General features: G+C 61.6%; 2 protein-coding genes across 8 annotated transcripts in view; one reads left to right on the top strand and one right to left on the bottom strand.

Annotated features, from left to right (window-relative positions):
• Positions 1 to 2026, top strand: part of MDK (midkine) — a 3284-nt gene extending 1258 nt beyond the window's left edge. For 4 of the 7 annotated variants that reach the window (XM_024749223.1, XM_024749222.1, XM_024749227.1 and 1 more), the window contains exons 2-6: positions 334 to 410; positions 559 to 726; positions 842 to 1003; positions 1361 to 1426; positions 1698 to 2026. In XM_024749223.1, the coding sequence (XP_024604991.1) occupies positions 334 to 410; positions 559 to 726; positions 842 to 1003; positions 1361 to 1426; positions 1698 to 1723 (499 nt within the window). In that variant the 3' untranslated portion in view covers positions 1724 to 2026. Of the gene's footprint in view, positions 1 to 6; positions 46 to 333; positions 411 to 558; positions 727 to 841; positions 1004 to 1360; positions 1427 to 1697 lie in introns of those variants that run through there. The other 3 variants (XM_024749225.1, XM_024749228.1, XM_024749224.1) reach the window with 3 other exon arrangements.
• Positions 2027 to 3351: 1325 nt separating this feature from the next.
• CHRM4 (cholinergic receptor muscarinic 4) lies at positions 3352 to 4788 on the bottom strand. The gene has a single exon (XM_024749211.1). It carries the CDS (start codon positions 4786 to 4788, stop codon positions 3352 to 3354), a length of 1437 nt encoding a protein of 478 aa, XP_024604979.1.
• Between the last annotated feature and the right edge of the window lie 5793 nt (positions 4789 to 10581).

Here is a 10581-nt window from a genome sequence, read left to right as displayed (position 1 = left end):
CGGGCCCGGCGCGGGAGGGAGCGAAGCAGCGCGGGCAGCGAGCGAGTGAGCGTGCGGGGCCCCGGAGGGCGCGCGGCGGCTTCGGCCCCTCGGCCGCTGCCGATCTGGGGGCTGGAGGCGGGGTGGGGGTCTGAGCTGAGTCCCGGGCTCCAGACGGCCCCTGGGGAGACTCTTCCCGCTGTGCGCCCCGGCTGGCGGGGAGGGGCCAGCCCCCCAAGTCCGCCGCCACCGCAGTAGCCGCCCGACCCTTTGGGCCTGGAAACTGGGGAAAGGGGGTGGGAGGTTCACGCCTGCGACCCCCAGTGAGGACTCTGACCCGTGCTCTACCCCCAGGATGCAGCGCCGAGGCTTCCTCCTCCTCGCCCTCCTCGCCCTGCTGGCGCTCACCTCTGCGGTGGCCAAAAAGAAAGGTGATATGGAGGGTGGGGGGTTTAAGGAGGGCTGGAGCCGGGCAGGTGAGGCCGGCAGCCTCGGTTCCGAGGCCGGGACTCCAGGAAGGGGTCTCCGAGTGAGTCTCTCCTGGCCTGGGTCCTGAGCTCTGTTCCCCATGCGTTGTAGACAAAGTGAAGAAGGGAGGCCCGGGGAGCGAGTGCGCGGAGTGGATCTGGGGGCCCTGCACCCCTAGCAGCAAGGACTGCGGCGTGGGTTTCCGCGAGGGCACCTGCGGGGCCCAGACGCAACGCATCCGGTGCCGGGTCCCCTGTAACTGGAAGAAGGAGTTTGGAGGTGAGGTGGGGCGCAGGCGGAGGGTAGGCAGGGGGCCCAGCCTCACGGGGACCTGAGCAGACCCGTGGAGGGGGCCACAGGCCACCCAGCTCTGACCCGGGCACTCTCCCGCCAGCCGACTGCAAGTACAAGTTCGAGAGCTGGGGGGCATGTGATGGGGGCACAGGCACCAAAGCCCGCCAAGGCACCCTGAAGAAGGCGCGGTACAATGCCCAGTGCCAGGAGACCATCCGTGTGACCAAGCCCTGCACCCCCAAGACCAAAGCCAAGGCCAAAGGTTAGCAGAGGGGCCAGGGGTGGGGTCATCACAGGTGGCTGCCCCTACCTGTGAAGGGAGTGGGTAAAGCCTGACGTTTTGGATCCTGGCCAGTGAATTTTTGACGTGTCTGCTGTACCAGGTTTCCCTGTAGGTAGAGACACCTTGGGTGGGCGGTACTGAGGGCCCCCACAGAGGGTGCTCGGGAGGTTGAAATCCTGGCTCAAGTCAGGACAAAGTCAGCTGTTCTGTTGGGGCCTTTGGCTTGGGATTCAGGGAAATCGTACTGGAACAGCTTGGCTTTGTCATCTCTCTAGCAGGTGGGGGCAGTTTCTATATGGGAAGGACTTCACAGTCCTTACTTCCTCTTTCCCTTAGCTTCATTCCTGACTCACAGCAGCCCTGGAGGCCAACAGGGCAGAGTGGAATCTGCCCACTTCTCAGGTGAGGGGACTGAGGCTGTTGTCCAGGGCTGCTGGGACCAGGACTGAGACCGGGAACTTGAAGGTTTTCTGATCCCCAAAGCCTAAGCTGGGGGGAGTGAGGAATGTCCAGCATCATAATGGCTGTCCTGTCCCACGGGCTTCCAGGCTAGCTGATAGAGAACCACCAGGGGGCAGAATTTTCTCTTCTCTAATGTCTGTGTTGGGGGGAAGGGGGTCTCCAGTGGGTCACCCAAACTCTGCTAATGCGGTCTTTCTTTCTTGTTTTACAGCCAAGAAAGGGAAGGGAAAGGACTAGTGGCCAGGCCTGGATGCCAAGGAGCCCCCTGGCTTTACTCGGAGGCCTGGCCCACGCCCTCCCTCTACCGGCCCAGGATATAACCCATCAGTGCCTTTTGCCTACTCGTTAGCTTTATCAATCATGCCCTGCTTCTTCCCTTTCACTTGCCCACACCCACCCCAAGTGCCCAAAGTGGGGAGGGACAAGGGATTCTAGGCAGCTTGAGCCTCACCCAAAGGGATTTGATTCCCCTGTACCTGCTTTTCTTCTTCCCCCAATGATGCCATTACTAAGAAATAAATAAATGTCTTTTTTTTTTTTCCCCAATAAAAGCTTTCTTTTAATATATAAAAGCCCCTTCCCAGGAAGTTTGCTGTGGTGATTTGTTGGAGGTGGGAGAATGGAGGAAAGAGAGGGCTGGAGGGAACGGTGGCTTTCAGGGGGTTGAAGACTTGGCGGTGAGTGCCCCCCAGAGCTCATGGAGAAAAAACGGTTATGAAAATTTCTTCCAGGGCCCCCTACTGACCCCTGGAAGGGTGCCCCCCATCAAGTCCCCTGAGCCTCTCAGTCCTGTTTCTCCAGGGGCCAGGCCTGGGGGAGGGAACCCAGGAGACTCATTAGAACTGATTCCCCCCATCTCAGTTTCCCCCAGGTAAAGGTCTTTTGGTCCAGCCCACTGCCAATCCAGAAGGTTCTATCAGTTGAGAGAGGAGAGATGGGGGTCGCTTGCCTGCCTCACCAGCCCTGCCCCAACTGTCACTGAAGCCTGTGTGTGGGTCAAGTCCACCCCCGTTTTCTCCCTGGTGACCCACCAGGGCGTCCCTCGTGCTGCAGAGGCCAGCCGTGAATACCACCCACCACAGTCCCACCTTCACTGTGTGTGACCCGAGCCAAGCCCTCTCCTTGGGGAGGGAGGGCAACTCTTCAGAATGACAGGGGCCACTCAGCTCAGCCTGGGGAGGTAGGTGGCCAGGCCCCAGTTCCTGAGTGAACCCCTGATCTCCCTGCTAGCCCATCCTGAACGTGGCCAGCGTAGTGCCATAGGGGGTGCCCGGAGCCCCCTCTGCCTGGCCTCCAGCCAGCTCACCCACTGACCCGCCCACCCAACCAGAGCCCTGCTGAGTAGCTGCAGCAAGGGGAGACTTCTGCCCCTGGAGAGAGATATAGGAAGAGGAGGCTGAGCCTACATGCGGGGTACAGGGGGGCAGAAAGCACCGATTACAGCAGGATGGGGGACCCTTCCCTCCCTGAGCCTCCTTTCCCAAGCATTGGCCCCTTTGCTCCTCCCAGAGGGGTGCTGGGCACTGCTCCCCTCCAGATGTCCGTTCTTTCAGCCACGCTGGCTGGTCATAGTGGGGCAGGTGCCCACATAGGCCAGTGCTCCCCAGCTCCCTGAGGCAGGACAAGAGCGATGGGTCAGACTGTCCAGTTTGGTCACTTCCTGGGGCTGATCCTCTTTGGCCTGGGCAGAGACCTGGTCTCTGAATCCAGCCAGAGCCTCTTCCTGAGGCTCACGGGGTCTCGGGAACATCAGTTCTCTTCGGCAAACGTGAACACTGAGAAGTGCCTCCACATCTCTCCCTGGCAGCAGCTGACACGTGGTCCCCAGCGCACACACCAGCACCTCCAGTGGTACCCCTACCTGCCTACCTGGCAGTGCCGATGTTCCGATACTGGCATAGCAGCAGGTGTCTGAAAGTCTTTTTAAAGGTGGCATTGCAGAGGGCGTAGCAGGCCGGGTTGATGGTGCTGTTGACGTAGCAGAGCCAGTAGCCAATGGACCACACGGTGTCAGGGATGCAGCTCTGGCAGAAGGTGTTCACCAGGACCATGACATTGTAGGGCGTCCAGGTGAGGATGAAGGCTAGCAGAATGGCAAAGATGGTCCGAGTCACCTTGCGCTCCCGGGCTGCCATCTGCCGCTTCTTGCGCACCTGGTTGCGGGCGATGCTGGCAAACTTGCGGGCCACATTGGCCGCCGGACGCATGCCAGCCGGCGTGGCAGGCACAATCTCGATGGCTGTCACACACTCGTTGCCTGTCTGCTTCGTCACAATCTGGATCTTGGACCATCTGGAGGCCGGATTGAGGGTCCGTGGCTGCAGGGGAGGTGCGGGTGTGGCGGGCGTGGTGGCCTCTGTGGTTGACAGCTCTGTGGGTGGTCGTTCCTTGGTGTTCTGGGTGGCGCTGCCCGAGCTGGACTCATTGGAGGTGTCCTTGTCAGCCACTGGGCGTGGCGGGGGGGGGAGGACCGGTGGAGGGGCCTCCTCTAGCTTCCCGTTGCGCAGCTCCCCCCGAGAAGCTTCTCCTGGGGGCGGTTTCTTGACACTCTGCTTCATCAGGGGGCTCTTGAGGAAGGCCAGGGTCTTGGCCTTCTTCTCCTTAGGGCCTTCGGGCCGGTGCTTGTGAACTCGGCTGCGACTGGCCAGGGAGATGTGGATGTAGAGCACCGTCATGATGACCACAGGCAAGTAGAAGGCAGCGATGGCCGTGCCGAAGGTCACCGCCGGGTTGGACAAAAACTGGATGAAGCACTGGTTGTCTGGCACCGTCCGCTTGCCCACCACAAACTGCCAGAACAAGATGGCAGGTGCCCAGAGCACGAAGGACAGGACCCAGGCAGCGGCGATCATGAGGCCTGCCATCTTGGTGGTTCGCCGCGCGGGGTAGGTGAGGGGCTTGGTGACGCAGAAGTACCGGTCAAAGCTGATGATGAGCAGGTTCATGACAGAGGCATTGCTCACCACATAGTCCAGGGCCAGCCACAGGTCACACACCACGGCACCCAGAGGCCAGTAGCCCTTGATGATGTACACGGTGTAGAGGTTCATGGAGAAAGCGCCTATGATGAGATCAGCACATGCCAGGCTGAAGAGGAAGTAGTTGTTGACCGTCTGCAGTTGCCTGTTGACTTTGATGGATAGCATCACCAGGATGTTGCCCACGACAGTCACGAGGCTCAGTGAGCCTGTCACCGTGGCAATGAACACCATCTCCACTGTCTCATAGCGGTTATGGGTTGACGTGACCAGGCGCACAGACTGGTTGCCCAAGCTGCCATTGACCGGTGTGAAGTTCGCCATTTTGGTTAGCAGCAGTGGGCGGGCAGCGTCTGGAGGAGGAAGGAGAGAGGAAAGGGGTGAATGGTTGAAGTGGACTAGAGGGGTGAGGTGGGGTACACTGGAGTCAAGGCGACAGAGGAACATCACCATCCTGCAGAACTCCATCCTTAGAGAACTCTGTCCCATCACTTCCTCCCGTACTCGGTCACTCGTCCTTTATCGAGTGCCTACTCTTGTACAGGCATTGTTGTACACGCTGGGGTTACAGAGTGAAGGAGACACACGCAGGCCCCACTCTCACGGAGCTTACAACCCTAGCAGGGGAGACATACAAGCATGTGAGCCACAAAAAAGTGCTAGAAAGAAAACAAGGGCAGGTGATGGTGAGTGAGTCAGAGGGGTGATCAGCGAAGGCCTCTCCGAGGAGGTGAGCTGGAGGATGAGGAGGAGGCAGCCACAAGAAGAGCTGCAGAGAGTGGCCTAGTCAAGGGCAATGGCGAGAGCAAAGGCCCTGAGGCATGTGTGAGGCATGGACAGAAGGCCAGTGTGGGTGGAGGGCTGGGGGAAAGAGAGGTCCCAGATACCAGTATGTGGCTCTGGTCAGAGGTATTCATTCATTTACCCATTTGGTCATTTCTTAACCAAACATTACCGGGGACCTGCCCTCCAATCCCTAGAGAAGGCACTAGGGACAAAGGCAAGAATATATACTACCAGCGAACATTTATTGTCTACTCAGTGCCGGGCACTTTCTACACTTTTTATAAGTATTCATTCATTTCATCCTCATAGCAAACCTATGAAGTAGATACTGTGTTGTTTTGGTGGGGTTTTTTTTGTTTTTGTTTTTTTTGGTGGGGGGGGGGTGGCATGTGGCTTGGCACGCAGGATCTTAGTTCCCCAACCAGGGAATGAACCCAAGCCCCCTGCAGTGGAAGCACAGAGTCTTAACCACTGGACCGCCAGGAAAGTCCCGGATACTGTTATTTTTTACTAACAGATGAGGAAAGTAAGGCACGGAGATGTTAAATAAACTGCCCGAGGTTCCACAGCTCCTTGATCTCATGTTGCTGTCCCAGAGCTAAGGGTTCTGGTAGAGGGAGGCCCAAAGAGCCACAAGAGCCAGTGATCCCACCTTGGGGAAATCTTCCCAGAGGACCAGAAGAGGTGACATGGAACTAGGAATCCAAGAAGGAGGAGGAGGAAAGTGCCACTGTGGCACCCCCTCCCGGAGCCCTCCCCCGTCCCCAGGGCGTGGGGATGCCGTGCAAGGGTAGCTGGGGTCTGTGAGCAGCCAGGGGCTAAGACCTGTGAAGAATCAGAAGCCTAAAGGGCCCATCAACTGAGGAAAGACACACACAGCTTCCCAGGGGCCAGTGCCCTCCCCAAGGCCTGACAGGGAACCCAAAGGGTGAGCGAGTGTACCAGAGGGAAGAGAGGGGCTGCAGCAGGGGAGCCTGTGGCCAGCCCCTGAGGGTACCCCTCGGCCCACCGGTACACACCACGGCGCCCCAGCTGGGGTCCTCCAAGCACGAGGCTCCTCCCCAGAGCCTCGTCACGTCTCCTCCCCCTCTTCCTCTCCCCTGCGTGTGAGGGAGGCCCACGCCCAGGGCACTGTGCCAGGGCAGCCGCTCAGCCCAGCCTCCTTCACACCCGCCAACACGCGCACCATTACACACGCACACAGGCCCATCACAGCCATGCCAGCCCCGCAGCTCCCTGTCGTATATGCAGTTCTGTGCGTCTGTGTGAGAGAAGCAGAGGAGAGACAGTGGGGTGTGGAAGAAGCAGCACGCGCCCCACAGCCCAGGCTCCACGGCCAGCGGGCTCTTGGCCTTGTGGCCTTGCACAAGCCACCTCACCTTCCTGCTCCTCTCTCATCTGCAAAACAGAGAGGATGCCTGTCCCGGGGCGGCCTCCCTCGCCGGCAGCAGTGGGGGTCAGCAACTCAACTCCATCTCCAGCATTAACGTGCACTGGACGCTGGAGCCAGGTGCCAGGGTGACGCCCCCTCTCCAAGCCTGGCTTCAGTCCCCTTAAGCCACCATCACAGACGCAGATGCAGACCCAGCCTCCTGGCCTGGTAGTTTCAGTTCTCATGCCCAAATCCTAGGTTCACAGGAGAGGCTCACAGAGGGGTGGTGCCACCCCCAAGGTCGCAGAGGAATCAAGGGCAAAGACCAGATACTGCCCTCTCCTGGGGGGCGGGGGGTCTCTGACAGCCCTTTTCAGTGCTGAGAGACTCCAGAATGGAACCTCAGGCACCACCCTCTGAGGAGGGGCGGAAGGGCAGAGGCACCCAGCATGGAGAGGCCGTCCTTCCTAGGCACCTGCCCGTAGGCACAGGGTGGGCAGGAGTGACCTGTTAGCCAGCCCCAAGGAAACCCTCGCTCTAGCCTCCCAGGTTCAGGACACAGGCCAGTGAGATCAGAATGGGGCTCGAGGTATCAAATAGGAAAAACATAATCGCTCTTGTTTATTGAGTGTTAATTATGTCAGGAATCCCTCTGAGCTTTTTATACAGATTATCGGGTTTAATTCCTACAGCAGCCTGAAAAGGCAGGTGCTATAAGTATGCTCATCTTCCTGAAGTAAGTATCTTCGTACAGATGAGGATAGTGTTAATTAACTTGCCTGAAGTCACCCAGTGTGTAAGCAGGGGCGGGGGCAGGATTAGAACCCAGGAGCCACCTTCTTAACTGCAAGGTGCTACTGCCTCTAGAGTTGATTTCCCGCCTCTGCTCTCCCCTCCTCAAAACCGCACCACGAGGGGTGGGTCAGGGGAGGCCTGGGTAGGGCCCCTTCTCATTCCCTGCCAGCTCCCACACTTAGCTTTCCCAGAAGAAAAGAGACCTCTTGTCTCCATCTGTACAGCTAGTCTCCAATCAGGTGGCCAAGGGTTTAGTCCCTCTCTGGGCCCTGTTGGGGAAGCTGCCAGCTGCAGGCACGGCAAGGCACTCTCCCTGTTCCCCACCCAAACTATCTTTCTGGACCCCTGGGGGTCACCCGCAGACGTTCTGACTGCACCCTCCTCTGGAGCGTTTCTCTGGGACGCAGGCCCGCCCGAAACCTGGGGAGGCGAGCAACCGCCGCCCAGGCATGTGCGCACCGCTAGATGGCAATGTCGGTCCCTGGGTGCCAGCTCCGGACCTGGAGAGGATGGCCGCTATTCGCCACCGCCCCCAACTCCAAGGCGACTGGGAAAGCAGTGGAGGTCCCAGGCCGGGCCTCCCAGGGGAGGGACTTGGGGCCCCCCCCTCTACAGGCCTCACCCCGTCTGCCTTTAGGCCTCACCCCGTAGCTGCCTTTGGCTCCGCACGGGGTTCAATGGTGGGAAAGTTAAGGGCGCCTGGTTCCACCCCTCACGCGGCGAGGAAAGTGTGGGCGGGAAGGCGACTGCGAGTTCTGTTTGTGTGTGATTACTGGGAAGCTCGAGTAGAAGCTAGTAGCTGTCTGCATGTGCGTGTGTGCGCGCGCTGGGCCACGCCTGGATACCAGTGCGCCCGTGTGCATGTGAGCATGCTCGCGCGGTGTGGACACGTGCATGTGCATGCGTGTGTGCGCCTGGAGTGCTGCGGCCTGGGGGATGCACACGGTTCGGGTGTGCCTGTACCTGTGAGCTTGTGTACACGAGCAAATGCAGGTCCCACAGTGGGTGACCCGCCACATTCTAAACGCCCCTGTAGGGAGGCTCAGCCCAGACTTCGGCTGTCCGAGTAGGAAGAAGGTCGGGCCAAGAACCGGTGTCTAGATGGCGCCCCGCCTGTGCATGGGGAAGAGTCGCCGGCAGGACAAGACCGGACTACAATCTGGGCTGCGACAGACCCCCTGACCTTGGGGGCGTCTTCTTAGCAGAGAGTCCTGTGGTGTCTGCGTCCCCAATGCTGCGGTGCAGAGTCCCAGGCTGGGACTGACTTCTGTCGAGGGGCTGCTGCTAGAGTCTCTCAACCGGGCTTGCGGGACGCTAGGTTCAGCTCAATGTGCCCACTGTGCAGTTATCGCCAAAGGGCGCCCAGTCTGCCTGGCAGGAGAGTGCTTGGTCGGGCCTTGGGAATTATTGCTGGGCCCATCTGGAGGCTCCTCCATGTCTCCGTGGTTGTCGAAGGGGCCCCGGCTCTCCCGTGCCCCACCCTCCCCCAACTCCCTAGAGCGCAGTTCCTGCAGCCTCTGGGCGTGGGCACCGTGCTTTCCCGGGTCCTGGAGCCCCCCCCTTCCCGGACGCGATGGGAGCGTGTTCCCTGGACGCCGGGGGTGGGGGTGGGTCCTCGATTCCTAGTCGTTCACTCTAGGGCTCCGGGAAGGCTGTGGTCTCTGGATCTGTCCCTGGGGCGGGAGAGGAGACTCAGGAGTTGCGGGGAGAGAGAAAGCGCGCAGGGGATTTGGCACCAGAGCCTGAAGCTTCCGCCCTGGGGCTCGGGCCTTGGCGCTGGACCTCCCAGTCTCTGAGCCTGGGCAAAAGAGGTGGGGAGTCTTGGAGGGGGTAGGGGCACCAGGAGAGGGCAGTGGTGTTTTCCGTCGGAGTTCAAGGTCGCTGATGGAGGACTCCACGGACTGGAGTGGGCTGGCAGCGCTGGGGGGTGGGGGGCGGGGAGACGGGCGGGAAAAAGGCTCTTTGGGGCTCCAGCGCCCGGCGCCCTGCAGAGCTGCCAGAGGAGGGCAGAAGTGCGGGGTCCCGCCCCCGACGGCTGCCCCTGGCTCCTGGCGGGCTGTGGGCGGGCACACACACCACCACCACCACCCGACCCACTGAGAGTCCATTCCTTCCCAGAGGCGCACCCGGAGATGCCTCCGGGCGACTCCGGGCCTTGCTTCCAGCGGGCCCCTCGCCCCCGTGCCCTCTGGAGCTCCCAGCGCCGCGCTCGCCCCCGAAGGAGCCTGAGGCCCTGGCCCAGTCGGGCCCGCCTCGGGGCGCCTCAGAGGGTCCAGAAGCCACGCGTCCTTCTCTCCCAACCGGGTTCCCCGCCCCCGCGCTGCCGCGGAGTCACTTACCAGACACCTCCGCCCAGTTCTCCTCGCACCTGACAGACGGCTGGACGGGCAGGTGGCCCCGCGGGCCAGCGGGTGGGGCGGGCGGCCGGGCCGCGGGCCGGGGGCGGGGACGGGGTGCAGAGGGGCGGCCCCTGCTCCGCCCGCAGCTCCCAGCGCTGTGGCTCCGACTCGCGCTCACGCTCGCACTTTTCCCCGAGCCGCGTGATGTCACGGGGAAGCAGCCAATCCTGGTGGGCCCGCGCCGCCCGCCCCGGGCCGGCCACCCAACGGGGACGCGCGGGGGCCACCACCCCGGGCGTCGGGGACCCCAGCTACGCGCGCCCCTCCCTGGAGCCGGCCGGCAGCTCTCCACTCGGGCACTATGGGGGCACCGCCCACGGTCACCAGTGCTGTTTAGCGGGGGGCGCTGCCCTCCCGGGAGGCTGGGGGTGGGGTGGGGTGTCCGCGTTGTCATGGGGACGCGGCGCCCCCTCGTGGGCTGGGAAGGGAGCTGGCAGCCCCGTCTGGCTGCGTTCCCATCTCCGCTCTGACCAAGCCCCCGGGACCGGTAGGTGGTCTCGCGCCCCGCCCGGACCTCACTCTTTATACTGCCCGGCTCGCAGCTGGACCACGGAGGCGCGAGTGTTTGACCCCAACAGGAGGTTATGGGTGGCTGGGGTAGGCTCTGACGCCCCGGTTCCGTCGGGGCAGAGAGCCGAGGGCCGGCAGTTTCGTGCCTCGAGGCTGCGTACTGGCTACCGGGCAGCCACAGAAGAGGGGCGCCGTCGGGGCCTGGGAAGGAGCTGGAGAGAGAAGCCAGGCAGGGGTCCCCAGGGAGAGAGGAGC

Source organism: Neophocaena asiaeorientalis, unplaced genomic scaffold (genome assembly GCF_003031525.2).
Source record: "Neophocaena asiaeorientalis asiaeorientalis breed wild unplaced genomic scaffold, Neophocaena_asiaeorientalis_V1.1 scaffold43, whole genome shotgun sequence".
Lineage (NCBI taxonomy): Eukaryota > Metazoa > Chordata > Mammalia > Artiodactyla > Phocoenidae > Neophocaena > Neophocaena asiaeorientalis.
Note: the sequence above shows the minus strand (reverse complement) of the source record. Positions and strands in the feature narration are given on the sequence as shown.

Bases quoted from the DNA above. Each gene is read 5' to 3' on its own strand.
- CHRM4 (XM_024749211.1), bottom strand. From the start codon at position 4,788: ATGGCGAACTTCACACCGGTCAATGGCAGCTTGGGCAACCAGTCTGTG.